General features: G+C 31.9%; 4 protein-coding genes across 10 annotated transcripts; 1 reads left to right on the top strand and 3 right to left on the bottom strand.

Moving 5' to 3' along the window:
* Positions 1 to 423: 423 nt before the first annotated feature.
* LOC123686703 (secretory carrier-associated membrane protein 1) lies at positions 424 to 2769 on the bottom strand. The gene is made up of 7 exons (XM_045626939.1): positions 2576 to 2769; positions 2402 to 2494; positions 2083 to 2205; positions 1810 to 2020; positions 1384 to 1624; positions 1193 to 1319; positions 424 to 913 (listed from the first exon to the last, which is right to left on the bottom strand). Exons 1-7 carry the CDS (start codon positions 2630 to 2632, stop codon positions 749 to 751), a joined length of 1017 nt encoding a protein of 338 aa, XP_045482895.1. The 5' UTR covers positions 2633 to 2769; the 3' UTR covers positions 424 to 748.
* A 393-nt stretch (positions 2770 to 3162) lies between these two features.
* Positions 3163 to 9703, top strand: LOC123686701 (double-stranded RNA-binding protein Staufen homolog 2-like). Of its 3 annotated transcripts, none has more exons than XM_045626936.1 (7): positions 3163 to 3371; positions 3442 to 3501; positions 3558 to 3649; positions 3702 to 3794; positions 5269 to 6653; positions 7224 to 7771; positions 8402 to 9703. In XM_045626936.1, the coding sequence occupies exons 2-7, from the start codon at positions 3449 to 3451 to the stop codon at positions 8439 to 8441; spliced, it is 2211 nt and encodes a 736-aa protein (XP_045482892.1). In that variant the 5' UTR covers positions 3163 to 3371; positions 3442 to 3448; the 3' UTR covers positions 8442 to 9703. The 3 variants fall into 3 exon arrangements, with proteins under 3 accessions (XP_045482892.1, XP_045482893.1, XP_045482891.1); XM_045626937.1 differs by having other exon boundaries at positions 3163 to 3375; positions 5278 to 6653; XM_045626935.1 differs by having other exon boundaries at positions 3163 to 3375.
* A 265-nt stretch (positions 9704 to 9968) lies between these two features.
* Positions 9969 to 12710, bottom strand: LOC123686702 (actin-related protein 6). The gene is made up of 7 exons (XM_045626938.1): positions 12434 to 12710; positions 12028 to 12371; positions 11848 to 11966; positions 11588 to 11793; positions 11034 to 11345; positions 10850 to 10978; positions 9969 to 10532 (listed from the first exon to the last, which is right to left on the bottom strand). The coding sequence occupies exons 1-7, from the start codon at positions 12640 to 12642 to the stop codon at positions 10130 to 10132; spliced, it is 1722 nt and encodes a 573-aa protein (XP_045482894.1). The 5' UTR covers positions 12643 to 12710; the 3' UTR covers positions 9969 to 10129.
* A 2278-nt stretch (positions 12711 to 14988) lies between these two features.
* LOC123685645 (dual specificity tyrosine-phosphorylation-regulated kinase 2) lies at positions 14989 to 21325 on the bottom strand. 5 transcript variants are annotated; one of them, XM_045625405.1, is made up of 3 exons: positions 19919 to 21325; positions 18681 to 19292; positions 14989 to 17689 (listed from the first exon to the last, which is right to left on the bottom strand). In XM_045625405.1, exons 1-3 carry the CDS (start codon positions 20891 to 20893, stop codon positions 17576 to 17578), a joined length of 1701 nt encoding a protein of 566 aa, XP_045481361.1. In that variant the 5' UTR covers positions 20894 to 21325; the 3' UTR covers positions 14989 to 17575. The 5 variants fall into 5 exon arrangements, with proteins under 5 accessions (XP_045481361.1, XP_045481366.1, XP_045481364.1 ...); XM_045625410.1 differs by having other exon boundaries at positions 14989 to 17553; positions 19919 to 21324; XM_045625408.1 differs by having other exon boundaries at positions 18686 to 19292; positions 19919 to 21324.
* Between the last annotated feature and the right edge of the window lie 263 nt (positions 21326 to 21588).

Genomic DNA, 21588 nt, shown 5'->3' with positions numbered 1-21588 from the left:
CAGAATAACTATAATACTAGTGCCATATTTCATCAATATACATATAGAAGATTTTACATCGAGTTCCACAAAACTTTGACCATCAGATCAGAATTTAAACTATCAATGTTAGTTGGTTTAGTGGCTGAAACCTTGTAGTTCTAACCAACGATCCGAAAAAATCTGTCTATTAGTCTTACAGAACTCCACATCTAAATTGAATGGGAAAGCCTTCTCAAAACACAACCAGTTTTTTAACTCACATAAGCTTTCAAAGGGGCCTTACAGACATAGTTTGTATAGAAAATATTTAAAATGTGCAACTGAAGCATTTCTTTGGTAGGAACAAGGAACTAACGAGCGTTCAAATAAATTCGTGCAGCACACTAGACCACGAATTTAAATGAATGCTCTTTATTTCAAATGACATAAACAAAAAAGAAATAATTGAAACTTCACCTTTAATAATCAATGCCAGCGATATTAACATTTTTATGGAAGGAATTTCCAAAAAAAAAAATTATCTAGGATTGAATGCTAACAAATATTATAAATTGAATGACAAGTCAATTTTTCTGGAATGTGTTTGAAAATTTCAAAACGACATTGTAAATTCGTAATCTGTCATGAAGATCTTAAATCACACATCACATTTGGTATCGAAAACCTATGATAAATAACCTAGATGAAAACGAAATATACAGAGTAAGTAACAATTATTACAGAAATTAAATAAACACTTCGAATAAATACTTTAGGGAAAAATAACCTAATATCTAGTATTATTAGTTCTTTGATTAAACTGGGATTGCACAGCGGCTGCAGCAACATTAGTGGCAACTCCTCTAACATGTTGATTACTCAAAAACTCAGACTTGAATTCTTCTTGGGCCTTTGCCAAACTAGCCCCAGAGCTTTTGTAGATGCGGTGTATCTGAAATATCAAATCATATGAATCCACTGATTAGATTATAAATGGTCACATTCAAAATTAATTTTCTGACATTTCAAAATTCTAATTAACACAATAACAATCATTTCCAAAGTTTTTCCACTTTGTATCTATATTCTTGAAAAATATAAGACCCTCTTGAGATAAAATTAATCTCAAGATCATTCATCAAAATTCAAATGCAAATATGTAGTAAACATGTTTATTCAAAGAAAAATATCAATAGGAAATTTATCATGGGAAATATACAAACTGTCATACCTTGGTAATCAAAAATAAATCTCCAGCAGCGGCAATTCCAAAACTAACGGCAATAATCAATGCTAGAATTCCCTTGAAGATACTGCTCACAGAATCACCGAAAGTGGAAAACGCCGTTATTAGTCCTCTGTTGAAAAATTGTTATTAATTTTTTTTGGGAACTAACTAGCACAATAACATTTTTTACTTACATTGTACCAGGTATTCCAATTGCTTGGCAGAGAGTGATGAGGAATTGAAAAAAGAATATGAAAAAAAACACCATGAAGTTGAACGATGAATCTGAACGAAATGCTTTGTAAGCAGGTCTGAACCAACACAGATAAGAAAACGGTGCAAACAGGATCACATAAAATATTCCAAGGGCTACAACTTGAAAATCGAGTAGAACTATACCACCCAAAACATTTAGCAACATTACAATTCCATGAACTGTAAAAAAACACCTATAATTACAAGATGTACTTTATCTGTCATATATATTTGAAATGATGAAATCAACTATTGCATAATGAAATTGATGAGCTTCATTGATTTTATAAAACACCATATCCATTTCAAACACATAACACTGTCAAGTTCCTGAATGTAGTTAGTTTCTTAAAGAATATACTAACACATCCACAGATGATAAAGTTGGTAGACAATTTTCTGAAACACCTCAGGAATATCTACTTCAATATCTTGATAAAAACAAGGTTGAAAACAGCATTGTTCAGGTACTGGTGGCCAGTTATTTCTTCGTACATTGTATTGTTGTGACCTGAGCATTTCTTCTTCACGTCTTTTCAATTCTTGCTCTTTTCTTTCCAATTCTTCTTGGCGTCTCTGCAATTTATATCAAATAAATATTTCCTCAGGATACTGAATATATACAGTGTATATTTCACCTGCAACTCCTCAGTATTCAAGGCAGGTTTAATGTATGTTTGTCCAGTTTTAGTATAAGATGGCAATTCTTGAGTAGGTTGCATGACAGCTGGCCCAACATTAGGACCTGCTACCTGTCCTCCCTAGATTGGAAAGAAAACATAAATATTTAATATGCAGTATTTTGCAAAATAAACTGATAAGATAATTTTCAGGATTCATCTGAAATTAGGGTATTATGACTTGAATTTCTAGAAGTTTCAAATACAAAAATGAGGGTATCAAATAGATACTTCGAAATTAGATGGACGAGTCAAGAGAATTGAAAAAGATACTAACTGTCGTCTTTTGGCCTTGTTTGTCAAAGGGATTGTAATCGTCAATTCTAAGGCCGGCGCTTGCATTTTGAGTCACCTGCTGAACTGAAGGATCCTAAAATAAACAATTATTTGGAATTAACACTTGTGTCCTGAGAACAGTTGTTTTTGCAACAATTTTTTTTAATGGACTCACTGCAAATGGATTATCTATAGTAGGATCGCCAAAAGGGTTTTCATCAAATCCAGACATTTTCGTTGTTTGAATGCAATTTTTTTCAATAGGAACTCCACTAATCAAAAGATTTTTATCATTCCGGATAGATTTTATATTTTAATGTAGCGATTGATAATAGGTGGTAACCACAGAATCAATGAAAATCCAATGACAAGATTGACAAGTATGTCTAGTCTGCGAAAACAATTTTTCATGTGCATGTGGCTATGTTCATATTACTCATATGATTGTCTCTGCTTATATGGATCATTAGAAACTTCATGCTTAATTTATGAAAGTATTGTACTAATTTGTAATATTCATTTTAATAACTAATTTATTGACGGAAATCTATCTTATGAAACATGATTGATTTATCTTTCCCATGTTTGTCGAAGACAAAATAAAGTCCTGGTCAAATTACAAATTTATTTCGGAAGTTTTTCTTATAAGAAAAATGTCTTCTTGTAAAAATCTGGTACTAATTTAATGTTATTTATATTTTTATTCTATGTTTTGTTCTGTCCTCCCATATTCATAGAATAAAAAATCTATTAAGTCGCCGTAATGTGAAATTTATTATTGTAAGCGAGTGATCTAACATGGCTGCATGTTAGTAACAAACTTTTCTTTATTGTTTGCCAACGGTATTTAAAAGATTTAGTAGTGGTGTTTGGTATTAATATCGAGCGACATATTTCTGAATAGAAGTGGCACGATTATTATTGAACGAGATCAGTCCAATTTCTCTACAATCTCGTTGAATTCTACGCCGGTTAGTAAGTAGAGCAGACTAGTGCCTTCTTTGACAGTACTGAATCATTTTAAAATTTCATTATTTTTAGGAGCAAAATGCTACAAGAACATCACCATTTATCACAAAATGGAATGCAGAGAAATGCAAGGTAATTAGAGGCATTAGTAAATCAAATTTCAATTCAGTAAATTTTCTTATTTGTAGGATGGGTATGCAACAAATGGGGCCTCCTCCAAACCAAAGATCACAGCCCATGTTAATGAGTATCCAACAGCCTGTACCTGCTCCTCACACTGGTTAAATAATTTATTTTTCAATTTTTTTCCAACATTAATTTATTAATTTTAGGTGTTCTTGTATCAATGCCTCAAGGACCTACTTTGATCACTACCACATCTATTCCACAACAAGCTCAAAAACCTCCTGCTGGAATGCAACAAGGTAGGAAAGTTGTAACTGAAATTTCACTATCTCTAAGGTTGCAGGAATTGGATTTTTAGTGTAGTTTGGGGAAATTATCTCAAATATTACATGTACAATTAAGATACAATTGAAATGACAATAGATTCCTAATAAAAATATCTACTCAAATGATCCTGTTATGTCACATATTTGGGAGCTTTCATATTATTTCTTTTTGAAAATCAAGGCTAATGTCAACCACAAGAAAATTTTTTTACCTATAAGTACATATAAGAAAAAAATTTTACTAACATGAGCATGGGAGGTGGTTAGATTTCTGTGTGTCATCCCTATTATTAGATTTCCTCATATAGAAAAATAAGAAATTACAAATCCTAGTTTGAAGCATATGGAAAAATAGAATAAATGGAATTATTTTATTTAATTTATATTGCTGTTTCAACACTGAATGCAGCAATGACTTTCAATTTTATTCTATAGTGTCATTTCAATTCCTGACATTTGAGGGTGATGGAAGTATGTAAACATTTATTTTATTATCTTTAATTTTGATTCATTGATGATAGACCAATATCAGGAATAATAATGGAACAATCTTTAGAATTCACTCTTATTTTATTTTGCCTAGTTTTTGGTGATTTACATAGCCATCTTCAGGAAGCTACAAATTATTTTAAAATGCGATTAGACAAGTAAACTTTCATTTCGCAATTATGTCCTCAAGAATCTGTCACATCCCATTTATGGATGATACAGATTCTTGCCTTTCTGTAACATGTTCTAGGAAGGAAAAGATTTTTCTCTTAATGCATTCTAAAATAAATTGAAGTTGGCTAAAGCTAGGAGAAATAAAATAAAGAATGCATTCCAAAGATTGTTCAATTCTTATTTCCGATATTAACCCCTTTGTTTATGTTATCTTTTATTTGTTTTGTGATTAGTCCGAAAAAAACTGATTACTGTTATAAACAATCATGAGTTTTTCACGTATTGTATTGTTAGCAATGGCTAACTGATTAGAACATGGAGCAATTCATTAATTTTTTCTTTAAATAGGTGAGGAGTTTGGTCACCATCATTGATATTGTTCATGGAAGTAGTTTCATATGAATCGATTAATTCTTTTTGATAAATTAATTCTATGGTACCGTTGATTGCTTTGAATAACGTTTATATTAAAAAAAGTTCAGTCCATAAGTATCTAATAGTTGCCTGATAGACCTGATCACACAATTATCTAATTACATAAATTTGTTTTTTTTTTATTATATTTTTATGATTACACAATATATCTTTTCTCTTAATGAGAATGTAAACATGGTCAATTATGGAAATTAAAAAAAAAAAAAATGTGAATTCAACACATTCCTATTTGTTTTACAGAAAATGTTTTAAAAAGTAACTCTTTGATCATTTGCATGTATTATGATTTTTTTTATATATTTCATTAATTTATATCTTTAATTTTGCGATTTTGTAATGATGAGTTAAGTTTTTCCAGTTTACCATTATGAGAATGGAATCCAGTCAGAAGTTATTGAGCAACAGCCGCAGCATACAGAGGTACAGCCTCAGAGCTCCCCAAACACTAATACTTCTTCTGGGCCCGGTACTAATTTGGCAAACATAAAAGAAAAAACACCAATGTGCTTGGTCAATGAACTGGCCCGTTACAACAAAATTCAACATCAGTACCGACTGACAGGGGAACAAGGACCTGCTCATAAAAAAACATTCACCGTAACTTTAAAGCTTGGTAACGAGGAGTATGAAGCTGAAGGACCAAGTATCAAAAAAGCACAGCATTCAGCTGCTGCTCAAGCTTTACTCAAAACTGAATTCAAACATCCACCTCCAAAAACAACAAGAAATAGTCGTGTGGGTTTCAGGACCAGTAATCAAGACGTTATGACTCCAACAGTTGAATTGAACGCTTTGGCTATGAAGAGGGGGGAACGTCCTGTGTATATTATTGAAAATGGGACAGCACCTGCTCCGTATCTACCTCAACCTAACTATTATCCACGCCATAACATGTACACTTCTCCACAAACTCGTTACGGTTTTGATGGAAGACGGCCTGTAAGAGGCCACTATCCTTCGTACCACGATGGTCGTTATTATGGCCAGTATCGTGCTGCGATGGCTGCTACGAATCCTGCTGCCGCCGGACCTCAAAACCATGACCCCTGTACTGTAAGATTGCATGTAGGCGAAAGAGAATATCCAGGGGTAGGCTACTCCGTGCAGGCAGCCCGTCACGATGCAGCTGCTAAGGCAATCAAAGACATCAAATCGATGGGTACAGAACCAGCGGAACATAATACTCTTGAGACTATTACACCCGAAGCTGCTGTACCACCAGACCTCAACACCGAATTGAAGTCTCCCATCTCTTTAGTTCATGAAATTGCTCTCAAGAGAAACTTGAATGTAACGTTTGAAGTTTTGAGTGAAAAAGGTCCACCACATATGAAAGTTTTTGTAACAAGATGTCATGTCGGTACTTTTGTCGCTGAAGGAGAAGGAAATGGTAAGAAAATTTCAAAGAAAAGGGCTGCTGAAAAAATGCTTGAAGAACTGATGAAATTACCACCATTGCCGCAAATGTATAATAACATCATGAAAATGAAACGTAAACGAATGACCAACAAGAAGAAAACTCGAAATTTGATCAAGATGAATGTCGATAAGACAACTGAAACAGTGGAAGAAATTAATCCTATTTCTCGTCTTATCCAGATTCAGCAAGCTAATAAGGAAAGGGAACCGGTTTATACTGTTCTAGAAGAACGTGGTGCAGCAAGACGCAGGGAATTTGTAATCGAGGCATCAGTTAATGGTCATTCATGCACTGGTGTCGGACCAAACAAAAAGGTGGGCAAATATTTAACCTTCTATTAGTTTGGGTATGGTCCGTGTATCGTATATATATATTGACCGCTTGACACTTGTCAATGGTCAACTAAATTTTTCATTGACATAATTATGGAGGTTATAAATGGTTGATCTCTTTTAATTCGTAAATAACTAGTAGTTCTTAATGGCTTTGAGGGGTATTTGTTTCATATTTGCAATAATAAAGTTTTTGAGTGTTTGATGTAATGGAAAATGTTCATAAACAATAATCTGAATATTAAAATGACAACTGCCAACCGGAGTGGGCGTGGTTACCGAACCGAACCAGAATAAAAGTACTGTTGCTCTGGTGACAGATATCTCACCGAAGTTTGGTCACCGGTTTTTGACGAATTTGACATATACGGACCACCAACTTATTAACCATAGTAACCAAGGTGATATACGGACCATTCCCAAAGTATCTAGACATCAGTTTCAAGAATATTAAGCTGTGAACATAATCAAATATTACAACGAACCCAACACTGATCCCTGTGCCACACCTACATTGAGAATTTGCTAGTTTTATTAATCAATTTTTTTCAGGTTGCCAAGAGAAATGCCGCCGAAGCACTATTGATAGCTTTGGGTTATACTTCTGTGAATTCAAAGCCTTCGAAAGTGGACAAAGAAGTGGATTCCGAAAAAGGGCGTAAAGTCACTTTCATGGAGGAAAAACCCGAATCATCTCAAGTCCAAGTTGGCGGTAGTGGAGGTCGCCAGCTAGTACCTGGATTGCTTCTCGTAGGTCCCCAAGGTGAACAGTTTCAACAGAAAAAGGATGGTATACAAATTAATCCCGAAACAAAACGGAACATACCGCCCCCAACCACTCAGGGTGGGGTTAGGTCCAAAGATCAATTGCTGTATCTTGCTCAGCTAATGAATATTCAGGTTCAATTTTCAGATTTCCCTAAAGCTAATCACGAAATGTACTTGACTCTGGTTTCTCTGAGTACAAATCCACCCCAAGTTTGCCATGGTGAAGGCCCGACCACTGAGGCTTCTCATGAGAAAGCTGCTCTGGAAGCTTTAAAGGTGCTTTCTGAACTTGGTTTAGACATCGTTAATCCTACCAAAGATAACTCTGAAAGGTATGCTTTATCTTGATTGTTTCAATGTCTGTTAGTTTTTCACATTTTATCATAGCATGCTTTTTTTCATCTCCTTTTTGTGAAGTAGAAGTATGAAACTTATAGACATACAGGGTGTAACATGAGTGCAGCTCATCCAGGCCTTCCAGAAAGATAGCTTGTTTTGTATCCTAAGACTGTTAGTTTTGGATATACAGGGTGATTCATGCAAATTGGCCTTAATTTCTGATCTTCATAATTTGGGAATCAACAGTCCAATTTTGTTGAAATTTTGTGGGTTTATTCACTTCATGCAGCCCTTCAATGGTCTCAGGATACAAAACAAGTTATTTTTCTGAAAGGCCCGAATGACCTGCATTTACCACTAAGCTATGGCCAGTGCATTCACCACTAGGCTATGGCCAGTCACTCATGTTGCACCCTGTATATCATTATAAATAAAATATTTCCTTATTGATACTTGGAGTGGAGATGAATGAAAGTTTCATACTGCAGTAAAATTTTTTGGTAGTAAATTCATAGTTGCACCTTTCTTCAGTGTTTTCAATGACGATGATAGCAATTAGTAGCTGCAGAATTAATTCCTTATACATGATATACATAAAGCTAACTGATTTTTTTTTATTTCAGTGGTAAAGGGGCCATGAATCAAAACGCAGTCAAGAAGTAAACTTGAATTATCTTGCACTAGTTTCATTCCACTCCTTATTTTGACTTAACGACATTCTTGACGTCGATATGGCCATAAGTCATAATAACTAAGAATTATTCCTCTGAAGTTATTTTATGTGACTTCATTTCGATGATGTTATATGAAATATTGTGACAGTAATTCTGGTTATTGCTTGTATTATTGTTTTTTAATTTTTCCGTGCTGCCCATTCTCGTTTTTGTGGGCCAAAAACGATTTAGGGAAAACAAGGTAGTTCAGAATTAGCTATAATCTTTCGTATCATATTTTAGATTTATGTGTTGTTTTTGGGTGCAGCACAAAAAAAAAATCTTCATCCTCATTTCACAAAAAAACTTACCCAAATTCTTCTCTAGGCCGATTATAAAATGAAATTGTAAAAACTATTGAAATTTTAAAGATTTCAATGCTTGTATTATTTTTTATGCTGTATGCCCGTGATCACATCGCAAAGTATTTATTGAATTGTCCTAATTCTGATCTGCTAAAAAGGTTTTTCATGTGTTTGGTAAATTGATTTCATAATTCATAAGCAAGGAAGCTCCAACTATTGGATTTTTTTTTTATTAACCAATTTTAATAATATACATATATATTACATAATTGTGAGCATTTAGAATAATTCTTCGATTGGACCAAATCATCAATGATGATGCATTGTATTGGAAATTATTTCTTTCTGCCAATGAAATCCTGGAAAGTCTTATTTTATTATGATTTGAATATTATTATTCAATTGGAATATATTTTTATTGCTAATTCAAGAAGTGTTTTCTTATTGATGTATATTTTTCTTTGATTTATTTATTTGTATTTTTTTTTTCATTGGCTAGTTCAAAATGATGACGATCAATGTTTTATAATGAGGTCTTGCGAAGAATTTTTAGAAGTCCCATTACTACTAATTTAGTAACTATTGAATTGGTGTCCATCATAAGAATTACACTCGATATTTCGAATTTAGATTTTTGTGCTATGTATATAAGTATAGTGTGTCCACAATTTAAATTATTTTGGAAAACTAAATATCGAAATACAATACTTTCATTTACTTTTTTGGTAAGCCTTGATACTAAAAAAATCAATTGAACTTTCAGTTTTGATCTGTAGTATTTATGATGAATTCCTGAATTATTATACAACATGATTATTTTGGTGTATATAAACATAGTTGTATTTCACAAATATTTCATAATTATAATCGATACTTGAATGTTGAAATCAATAAACAACCACAATTATTCTTTACTCTTATTCTCCCTTCATTTTAGAATAGACGGTAGACCATTAGAAAAGTACATGCCCTTGGATTCAGAAATCTAGTTACTTATCCCATACTTGTTACTAATGGTAACAAAAAATATTCTAAAACCAACTCAACTTGAGTACCTGCTACGAATATATTTATTATTTGATTTCAATTAGAGCAGGTGTTTACATTATCCGAAGTTTAGTTTATCCCTTCTCTTGATGATTTGCCATAAAACAGAAATAACAGTTTGAAGAAAAAATTCTTTTATTATAAAAAATACCCAATAATGAATAAAAAAAAAATAATTGAAATGTATAAAATTACTTGATGTACAGAAAAAAAAAAAGAATTATAACCATAGATAATAAAATTTCAAATAATGTAAAATTGGGTACATATTTAAAAAAAAAATAAATCACATCAATAAAGTATTTTCTTCTTCAGAGTCATCATTTTCAAAAAAATATTTGACTGGAGGGATCTCTGAATGATTAGGTTTCAATTTGTACATTGGTTCTGAGCCAACAGAAATTTCTGATGATTTTTCTGAAGAAGGTGGAGTCAAAACCATACCATTTTTATCGTCAAAAATACTAAATGGAGGTGTATAGCCAAATTCTTCCGACATTGAACTTCTATTCAGTGAATTTGGAGATTCGGTCATAAACATTTTTTGGGTATCAATTTGTTCAGCGTCCTCTTGATGTAGAGAATGATCCTCATTCTTCTTGAATACATCTAGGTTATTCACATGATCAATTAAACTGATAGGTTTTAAATCCGTGGTTTTCTTTGGCTCTTCGTCTTTGAAAATCGTCCTTGAAGCAAAATAATTAATTGAAATTAATTTCTCTGCATTCAGACTATTTTTCAAATCTGAAAAAAGTACCTCCTCGAGCGGGACTCGAACCCGCAACCTCCTAATAACTAGTTCGACGCTCAGTCCACTAAGCCATCGAGGAAGCTGAAGATTCTCCGCAATGAGGAACCACTAATCCCAGAATCGAGTGTTAATATGCCTTACAAACTATATATATATAATTCGCAAGGGTCGAGGAATGTTGAAATTAGAAAGAACATAATACCGTCAAAGTTAATGTCAAGATATTAAACCGAAAAAAAAGAATGAGCTCACCATTGATTAAATTTCCTTTGAATTCCAGATGATCCTAATTCATCATATTCCTTTTTAGTTGCAAAAAAGTTACTCCAGCCCGTTTGTTTCAGAAATGATTTACCACCTTGCCAAGCATACATAGTAGATCTGAAATGGTATAGTTGAAGGAAATTCATATAATTTATAATACTGACTTTTTTACTTTTCAGGAACTGAAACTCCTACAACCCAATTTGTTGGCATTTTACTTTGGAATTCTTTAATTAATCTATTCTTAAATCCTGGGAGTAAAGCATTACCACCAACAACAACTATGTTTCTTGCTAGAATTTCATGGTATTTCTTCGGGCATGATTTTATTGAATCTATAATACAATCTACAAGACCAACAGAAGTGATTCCTATGTCTGAAGGAGTAAATATAATTTCAGGTACAGCAAAACGCTCATTGTTGAGTCTGAGAACTTGGCAATTGTCATGTAATTCGTCCTTTCTATCAGGATTTTGTATATATCTGAAATAAAAAATTTATATTACAGAAGACCAATAAATAAATGTATATATTAAGTAACTAGGTCTATTCTTATGAAAGTAATTGCATTTATGAGCAGAACAGAGAATGGACATGGACAAATATCTTCGAATAAATCCTCAAATCTATTGCTATTGCTTAATTTTTCATGGTATTTGAAATATCACTTGTATTTGTCAACATTGATTTTCACAATGATCTGTATAGGCTTTTTGTTAACTCACCCTCTTCTGATGGTGTTAAAATCTGGTAGTATATAATTTCTTACTATGTGATTCGTTGGAAATGGTTGGCTAGCAATTTTCAAGTCAGCTTTAAAATTTTCAGATACAAAGCATGTATCTTCTTTAACTTGGTTTATCACATATGTTTCTTCCATAACATGATACTGTCTATATGATAAGATATCCTTCATGTGATTAGTTAACATCTGCAATATTATTCCAGTTATTGAGTGATATAAATAATTTAATAATCAACTTACTTTACCACCAATATGTAATCTCTGTATGCCATTAGAACATTTTGTTCCATTTATATAAGGAACTACATGTGTGAAACTGTAGCCTGTATCAACCACAATACATGTCCCTCTTTTCTTACCTTGGAAAAAAAAAAGTTAAAACAAGTGCAAAATAATTTGTATTTACAATAATAAATTTACCTGAATCTTGTCCATATTTAAGAGCAACTAAATCCGTAGGATTACATCGATACATAGAAGCAATTTCATACTCTTCAAAGAAGATTTCATCAGTGCAGTCTTGTATATTTTTGAAGTTGAATAATGGCTGTGTCATCAAAATATTCTTATCATTCACGGAACCGATAGATCTATTGAAAACATGATCCCATATAGGTTTTTGTACTTCCCACTTTGTAATATAGCCTCTTTCACAAGGTAATAAATAAAATAAACCTGAACAATCTCTACACTCGTCAATTTGATTTCCTATAAATAATCTCTTTCTTTCAGCTTTGGCTTTCATTATGCAATTAGGTATAAACCTGAAAAAATTCTACATTGAAAAATTTTATAACATTAAGTACTTTCAGAAATTGACACTAACAGTGGTTCATTTCTGCTAGCTAGTGCTGCCTTTATAGTATATGCACCATTATCCATGATTACTGTTCGAGACTCTTCCATAAATGAGTGATCTTCAGAAGAATCATGTTTTCTCTTGATTCTTTGCCTTTCATATCGTTTTCCATAAGAGTAGCCCTTAATGTCCCTTTGTCTTTTCACATCAGTCATTTCATAATTTGGTTCATTCATTTCAATCTTCGATTTAGAGTGTTTTACGTTTAAACCTAACCTAACCAAATGTAAACAAAATTTATTGGTTATATCAATGACAGAGAAGGAATTTTTTCTCATTTTTCGGTGCATTCCTTAGAATATAGATTGATGTTCTAAGGTGCATTTCAACATTTTCTTCCAATGAAATATTTTGCGCATGTTAATCCACTAAACATTTAATTGAATATTCGAAAAATTCATTATATTTAAGGAGATGCAATCAACTTAAAAAACTAATAAGATTAAATATTGCAAATAAGCTTTTCCATTATATTCTTCAACATTTTGAAGGAAAATGCAATTTTTCTTTGAATATATTTGTTTCAGTTTTTGGCATTCTTGATTTACGTTTCACTCAATATTTTTTGGTGAAATATCAAAGACTAGTAGTCTGTGGAAATATAATGCGAATTTTAATGTTACAATGTGAATGATGCGAAAAAGAATAAAACTCCAGAAATTATCAAATTGCTTAATTTCATTCTCTACAACTGAAGGTTAAATAATAACAATTCAATAACTGAACTACCCTCAAATTAAAATGTAGTAAGGTAGTTGATGAACCTATAAATTTCATTGTTTTGGCTGTTATTTTTGAAGTTGTATCTGCTATTAGCAAGTCTAAATTTTATCAAATTACAAAAAACTAATGAACGCTAACTTATGAGTTCACATGAAAGACGACTTAGATTTGTTCGAAAGAACACTATTATTATTATATTAGTGCAGCACGTTCTGGAAGGATTTACTATTATTTAAAGAAAAGGGGTGTTTTGATTGAATTTTATTGATTTAAATACAAACTGCAGAAGTATCCTAGAGTTCAAACTTGGGAAACGTACAAATGGAAAACATACAAAAATATCGAGAAACAAATTTCATCAATTGGCAATTGTGTTTGGATTTCTAACCACCATTATAACAGAGTCACCCCGCAAGAACATTTTTGAGATGAATCGGTCCTTATTTACTGGTTTGGCTTTCTTCTTTCCTTTGCCTGGTCTTGGAAGTTCTGTCCACATTTCTTTGACATTTTCTAATACCATATTACAATGTCTATCGAAAGCTTTGACTCTACCAAGTAGCTTCTTGTTGTTGCGGCAATTTATCATTACTTGTGTATTATTTTTAACAGATTGTGTCAAAACGGATAATGGACCAGTGTTGAATTCCTCCTCTTCTCTCGCTTGAAGTTCTTCAGCGGTCATTTCGGATTTTGGTTTTGTCATAGCCCTGAAAAACGAGAGTTTGATGGAACAAAAATTCAATGAGATATATGATATTAACTCACATTTCTAATAGGAAATTATTCTACTACTTTATATCACAAAACTTATTTAACTGACGCCTGTTTACTTTTTGAAGGTTATGGTTCTAACAACATAACATAGAACTGTAATAGTTGTGAGTACAGAATATTCAAGTACTCTGATAATATTTTCTTATTCTTTGATGAAGTTTCCGTTTACAGTGGATGACCAATTCTTCCACCTGAATTTTTTGAAATCTTTAGATTCGAAACCAACCAACTTCTATAAATTTTTGAGTAGGGGTCGTTATTAAAACATGAAAACATCTGCCTTATAGTAATAACGTTTTGGTTAGGGAACCTCAGACAATTTTGAAGGTAGGGCCCTCCTCAAAGGATTGCGTTGCTTCTTTCACCCCGCTTATATCCCAAAACCCAAGCAGTTCTGACCTTCCGAGAGATGCACACCCCACTACGCCATCTCTTGGATACTACAATGTGAATAACTTTTTTGAAAACCATTTTTCCTTACACATCATTTTTATGATTTGTACCTCATTAAAGGGGCACATAAACATAATACAAGAATAATTGATGCCGGAAGTTAAATGTGGTGATTTGAACACACTAGTTTTTGAGATACCGGTCATTTCTGATAATAGCCAAAAACAAAGAAAAAATTTATCTTTAACGGTCAAAACAGAAATTTTCTACTCAAAATTAGAAATCAATTAGCAAAATATATCTGAATAAACCTTCTTCTAGGTTCACCGGTTCTGCTCAATCTCATCTCATGCGCTTAATTAGTTATTATATTCTTGGAATTGCCTCTTATTGTTTGTTGACTTCACATCAGTTCTTCCCTCACTTTTAATCTTTATATTAAAAATAATTTCGGCTTATTTCTATTTTTTAAGGCATTGATATAAATTATATATAATAATTTTGTATACCTATTAATGGTGCTTGTACCAAAAAAAAAATACTTTCAGCACTTCTTGAACTAAAATTCAGGGTTTTCTGAGCCAGCTTCACATAAGTGATATTTCTGGCTTGAAATAATAGACAAAAAATTATATTAAAGAACATTTTATTAGTATGATATAAAGATGACTTATCAATTACAGACATCACATGTTTGCTAAATTGACAAAATAGAAACAAGTCCAAATGCACTTACACGAAACTTATTATAATACTAGTAGTCCTTGAATATTTAAAGAAAATATAAAGAACACAAATCAATGGTGAAAGCACCTAATGAACAGTAAGTTGCTATATAAAAGTAGAGAAAAAGCTTTAAGCCTCCTCCTACACATCTTAAGTAACATTAAGAGATCAAGCCCTTCAGCATTCAGGGGCCAAGTCCATATTTACAAGTGGGTGATTGCCCCTTATTTATACACTATATTCTACTTGCTACCTTTTACCTATATAACTGAACAATCATACCTATATATATATATGAGCGGATACTATTTGAAAATAATGAACGCCCTTCTCTAAGAGTACAGGGTGCTCTCACAATTTTTTTTAGTCACAATAATTCAAACTTATCATGAGCAAATTAAATAAATAAATGTAATATTATAGTAGATGCGTTAAGTCCAGACCTGAACAACTTTTTTACTGCTGCAATTGAATCGACAAGAACCATCAAAAAGAAAGTTAATTTCATCATCAAATTGCATCTCAAATAAAACAATATGTAGATCAAAGTCAGGTATAATTGGCAAACATCAATGAGTTTCAAATCCCGTATGAAAAATTCTCAATCTACAATATAAATTGAGATGCAATAGATTTTGAAATTTTAGTGTTTGTTCAAGGTCTGCTACTTTTGCAACGCTCAGTCACAATTTATAAGTCATGGATGTGAATGAATTGTTCAAGAATTATTAAACATAATTTTCAAATAAACCCTAATTATATTATGGTGCCTCAAAAATACCAAACAGGTGCTGATAACCTAAATGGAATTCAAATTAAATTTGTGAAAATAGGTGCTTATATCTTCAGTTACATAGAACTAAAATCAGATGGTATTTTATTGAAATAATAACTGGGCTCTGTCATTAAAGTTATATTCATTGGTATCACAACCGTACAAATCTTTTGGTATAAATTGGACTAGCAATAAATGCTAGTTTCTTAATTGAATACCGTTGCTGCTCAATTTTCCATAAAAAATGTTATCTAATATACATGCTGTAGATGAGAAATGAATGAAGGAACCTTTTTTTTTTATTAATAAAAAATTTGACTATAACATATTTACCCATGCCAATAAATATTTGAAATAAATAAATTAATATTTTTCAGTTTTGATTTTTAATATTAAAATGAATAATAACTATTCAGTACCGAATTCTGAGTATGTGCCTTCAAGAATAATTTTTCCTGGTTCAATGAAAAACCTGAAGGAAAACGGCAGTGAATTTATTTTGAGTTAAAAATTAAAATTTTGTTTTTAATTCAATGCCTAACTGCGGTCTTTGACTATGTAAATGTATTGTTTTCCGCATCTAAAATGACCAAATGTATATCTTTATTAATTTCTAATTTGTTTGTTGCAATTCATACTTTTGTGCGCATTTTTTTTTTCATAAATGAAATTGGATAGATGTATCATCCAATCCTGATATACCAAGACAATTAAACATAATAAATAAATAAAATATAACGAAACGATTGAATAAATATGGAGTATTTGAATTGAAGATAAATGACAGTGTTACGTTATTTCGATATTAAAAATTCCCTGAATTTCTCAGATGACATAATAAAATACACTGTGAAACTAAATAAACACAACAATATAAGAAAAGGCACTTCAAGTGAATGAGTGCAATGAAACAATGGTCTTTAAAATCACAGTGTACTCTTATGATTTTCATAAAAATTCAATTCAAAATTTACAACATCACATGAGTTTATAAATATATTCAACATATTTTTTCAATATCCAAGAATGACTAAACATCTGAAATTTACCTACCAGTCACAATTACAAACAACGAAGATTTCTCTGAATACATTTTTTCATTAGAATGTAGCTTATCGACAAATAATATATTTATGATTCATATATTTCATGCACCCTGTTCAAGTGCAACATAAGATACCATATCATATTCTATAGGCACTATCTATGATTCACACCGCCAATATTACTACTAAAAATTCAAAACATTTTTTCACACTGCTACAAGCTAAAAATTATCTCTTGTAGTAATAGTAAAGTATCACAAAATTTGTGTTTGAAACAACATCTATTACAAAATAAGAATCTTAGTCTCTGGGAGGCCTTGCCAATGATCGTTGTTTACAAAGTATAGGAAAGGTCTTGCAAAATAACGAGAGAAACATCTGAATTGATTAATTTTAGAGCTCTAACGCTTTAGATCACAAAATTCACTAAAAAAAACATATTTGAAAATATGAATAAAATTCAATTTGCTATGAAGCTGATTAAGTTCAACACTGAGGAAGAATATACTAAAATTTTAAGTTGGATAAGTACTTACTAATTGAAAATGTTCTTTAGTCTATTGCTTTTGAAACTAATATGAGTTTTTCACATATTTACATCTTCTTGAAATATTCTGCTCATGATGGGGTCATTTTGCTTTCCATACCTTTATTGGAAAATACTTAAGCTTAAAAGAAGTGTTTGAAATTTGCCACACCTGAGTTTTTCAATTTAGAATTCTTGCTTGGGTCTCTTGAATAGGATTGTTCTGCAAAGTTTCGAAATTTTCGGCTTTCTATTACCTACAAATATGGACCTATAATGTTATTACCAAACTCAAACTACTAATTTTATATATTTTTTGAAAGTGAAAGCTCAAAAATTTCAAGAATTTTTCTTTTAAAACATATCACAGACTTAAAAACCTAAAGCTTTCCTTTTCATGAACCCAAGGCATTTTTTCTCCCATGTATCAACCTAGGCCTCCAATTTTAACATTTGACAATATTATTAGTATTCGTAAATTTGACAGTCTGACCAATGGATTGAAAGTTATTCAAATGAAACAAAAAAAAACGACAAATATGTTTTTCATGCAACATCTAATAAATTAATCCTGCAAGGGGGTTAGTACTTGTGTTATAATCCCCAATTGCATAGAATTATTGAATTCACGTGTTAGTATTTTTTTCACTTCCAAATTGAATTTTTCCTTAGAAAGCTTCTTTTAGTCCAAATATATGCTTAAGTTCCTCAGGAACGAAAGTTAAAAAAGTAAACATGGATTGAAACTATTATTACCACCCGACTTATAGTATTATTATTAGCACTTTTCCTTATGGACGTCACCAATAATCAATGTTATCATTCTCTTTGTATTATTATTTCTTGTATAAATATATTAGAAGTTGAACACTGTTCAAATAGCAAACACCTCTAATTGATATTCCACGAAATTTAGATTGTATAGCTGCATATAAAAACATCTGATATGAATATCTGAGTACGATTAATATTTTTTCATTAAAAAGCAAGACCCATTGCACAAAAACCCTATAAGTAATATGATCTGAAGGAGTCTGAGAATATCATTTGAAGTGAAAAAAACGACAGTGATCTTCGCTAAAATTGTTGAATTTATTCCGCATCCAATTGTCATAAACGAGTACTATGAAGTACTTTTAATAGACGTGTCATCACAAATTAATGCCATTGTGGTGAGGGCTACGTAACTGGAGGAAGTTTGCCTGAGTGAAGTGTTGAAGAACGTTCATCATTCAATTGAACTCTTACCTTACCTAGTACAGGTGTCCTGGAAGATTGTTGTCGGTTGGCCGAAGACGGTGAATCTGGACCAAAACTTGTTTCAACAGGAGCCCTCGGTAGTCTACGCCTCAGCCATAGATGTCTCAGAGCCGCAGAAGGTGTTAGGCGTGCCTCAGGATCCCATTCGAGGCATCGTTTGATGAAATCTAAGAATGTAGGGTCATCGCATCCTTTCAAAGCTGTTTTCAAGTCTTTGGACGCTGGAGGCCCCCTTAGTTTACCTCTTCTGCTTGGTCCACCTCTAAGAGTACCTTGTCCATTAGGCAGTATTGTAACAGTACAGTAACGAGGGAAGCCTTTGGAACTGATGAAGCTTTTGGCTCTTTTTGATTGGTCAAGAAGTTTTTGTGGTGGCATTCCAAGAAGTTCCATTATACAAGCCAATTGATCAGCTTCATCTTCTCCGGGTAGCAAGGGAAATCCAGTAAGAAGCTCTGCTAAAATGCAGCCTAAGGACCACATGTCAATTGGCATACCATATTGGGCCCCAAGAATCACTTCAGGTGCCCTATAATATCTTGACTGAATGTATGTATAGACTCGATTTTTTTCATAACACGATGATCCAAAATCTATAACCTAAGAAAAGTTATTGTAATAAATTATTATAACAATGAACATAAATGGAAATGTGGTATTTCAAAATTTAAATATATTCATTATATTATAGCCAGCAAATATTTTTATTATTACTTGAGTCCTTCTTATCATAACTTATCACCATGAATGATAGGAAGTTATTCCAAAAGAGCAAATTCTTACCAGCTGAAACTCATCAAAAATTTCAAGAGAATGCATAATTAATTGATAAGGGGAATTTTGGCTAATTGATAAAAGTAAAAACATGAATCGTTACTCTTTGATTACAATAAAGAATGTCGTTTTGATTCTCTGATAATAGAATATATTTAGTTAACAATATGCGGGCAACAGGAAACCAACAATAAAGTAAATAAAAGAACAAAATAATCTAAAATAGATTCATAGTTTTTTCAAATATTCAAGATAAATTTTAACCCCATTTGAAAACCATGAAAGTTATTTAAATCCGTCAATAAAACCCTGATTATTTACATATTCTGTTTTGAAGGTAACATAAATATATTTTCCTGTATGGAAAATGCAAGATGGTGAACAAATTTTCTGGAAAAATTTAAATTATAGAAGAAAACTATATAAAAATTATAAATAGTAATTTTACATACCTTTAAACCGCTACGTCCTTGTTGTTTGAGCAAAACATTTTCAGGTTTCATATCGCAATGGATTATCTTATTCTTGTTCAAAGCATCAAGACACTGAAGTAACGAATGACTGAATTTCCTCACTAATTGCAAACTAAATCCTTGGAACTTATTTTTCTTGATGAGTTCATACAAATTGATGGATAGTAATTCGAAGGTGATGCACATGTGACTTCTAAATGTAAAAGAGTTCAACATATGAATGATATTCATGGTATTATCTTTATCTTGTTTACGAAGATGGTCCAAAATACGAACTTCCTCTAAAGCTTGTCGATGAAAACGTTTTTCATTTCTAACCATTTTGAGAGCTACGTGAATGTGACATTTGTGGTCATAAGCTTTCACTACTTGTCCAAAAGATCCTTTACCAATAACTTTTAATACTTCATATCTATATGCTACATGATCATGGGGAATATGAATGTAAGAACCTTGGTCATTATCATACTCTGAATTATTAGGAGTACCTATTATACCTGGCCTCTTCTTTGCATTTGCTCCAATAAAAAAAATTTGTGGGTAATTGTATATTTCAACATGTTCATATGGAGTCAGTTTATTCATGTAAAGCTTCATGACTTGCTCTGGGCTAGCTATCGTAGTCTTTGGTTTGTCTGGCGGTGTAGGGGCAGAAGGTAATGGTAGAATAGCTGATCCACTTTGTTTTCTTTCTCTTTGATCGGATGCAGTACTTGGTACTGATTTAATTGCACGCATACACTGTAAAGCTTGAAGCTCTGGTAGCCCTGTGGAAGCACTATTTGATGATGTTGTGCTAGTACAAGTAGTGGGAGGGCTTTGTTCTTTCAAAGGAACCATTTTTAAAGGGGGCAATGCACCCCCTTCTTGAATGTAAGAATGGGATACTGGGTATAGTTGTTGAGCTCTTGTCATAGGCATTTTGACTGAACTAACTATAATTGCACTAGACATTTCTCATTCATTTCCGATGATTATTGGTTGTGGTATCAGTGATATTTCCAAAACAAAAGCATTACTTAACCAGATCCATCACCGTGCACTTGAATGAAATCACAAGAATTTATTAATTCAGCTTTTTTCAAAAAGCATCCACTTTATGTTTTCTTTGTATGGACTGAACACCTGTTTGTTATTAATTTTCAATTTGATCATGATTGTCACCGAAACAAAGAGAACTTGGTTATTGTACAGCTATTACTATATTTTCCATCAACTAATTGTCAAATGTCAAGAATTTACCTCAAATGGAATTTCTCTCTTCGATGATGCGTCACCATCTTGTGGGGAGAGCTGATATAATAAATTTAACGTTGAAATGTTTTCTTCTTCTACTAGAGAATGAATCTTATAAAAAAAAAATTTTTAGAATTTCCTTAAAAAAATTATTAACTGTTATGTTTTATTTTTTTGATAGACAATGAATTGTGAAGAAGTAATGAATTATGCATAGAAAAAAAGAAGCATAGAAGGAAAATTGTCATTGCACAACATATTGATTTTTCCTTCTTATTAATTGAAAAAATTATTTTATCGCTAAAATCAGTCCTAGAAAAATACTATGACGTTCCCGATTCATTTCAATATTATTGAATTCGTTGAAATGATTCCACTTCATTACTTAAAGTGGGGTCTATAATAAACAAACT

This window comes from Harmonia axyridis, chromosome X (assembly GCF_914767665.1).
Source record: "Harmonia axyridis chromosome X, icHarAxyr1.1, whole genome shotgun sequence".
Classification (NCBI taxonomy): Eukaryota; Metazoa; Arthropoda; class Insecta; order Coleoptera; family Coccinellidae; genus Harmonia; species Harmonia axyridis.
This window is presented reverse-complemented; position numbering and strand designations above follow the sequence as displayed.

Bases quoted from the DNA above. Each gene is read 5' to 3' on its own strand.
- LOC123686703 (XM_045626939.1), bottom strand. From the start codon at position 2,632: ATGTCTGGATTTGATGAAAACCCTTTTGGCGATCCTACTATAGATAAT. The intron at 2,495-2,575 runs GTGAGTCCATTA...TGTTTATTTTAG, and splicing joins CTATAGATAATCCATTTGCA to GATCCTTCAGTTCAGCAGGT. The intron at 1,625-1,809 runs GTTAGTATATTC...GTTTTTTTACAG, and splicing joins ACTTTATCATCTGTGGATGT to TTCATGGAATTGTAATGTTG.
- LOC123686701 (XM_045626936.1), top strand. From the start codon at position 3,449: ATGCTACAAGAACATCACCATTTATCACAAAATGGAATGCAGAGAAAT. The intron at 3,502-3,557 runs GTAATTAGAGGC...TCTTATTTGTAG, and splicing joins GGAATGCAGAGAAATGCAAG to GATGGGTATGCAACAAATGG. The intron at 3,795-5,268 runs GTAGGAAAGTTG...TGATGAGTTAAG, and splicing joins TCCTGCTGGAATGCAACAAG to TTTTTCCAGTTTACCATTAT.
- LOC123686702 (XM_045626938.1), bottom strand. From the start codon at position 12,642: ATGAATGAACCAAATTATGAAATGACTGATGTGAAAAGACAAAGGGAC. The intron at 11,794-11,847 runs GTAAGTTGATTA...ATAATATTGCAG, and splicing joins GATTACATATTGGTGGTAAA to ATGTTAACTAATCACATGAA. The intron at 10,533-10,849 runs GTGAGCTCATTC...TTTTGCTTCAAG, and splicing joins CAAAGGAAATTTAATCAATG to GACGATTTTCAAAGACGAAG.
- LOC123685645 (XM_045625405.1), bottom strand. From the start codon at position 20,893: ATGTCTAGTGCAATTATAGTTAGTTCAGTCAAAATGCCTATGACAAGA. The intron at 19,293-19,918 runs GTATGTAAAATT...AACTTTTCTTAG, and splicing joins AAGGACGTAGCGGTTTAAAG to GTTATAGATTTTGGATCATC. The intron at 17,690-18,680 runs GTAAGAGTTCAA...CCATATTTGTAG, and splicing joins GGACACCTGTACTAGGTAAG to GTAATAGAAAGCCGAAAATT.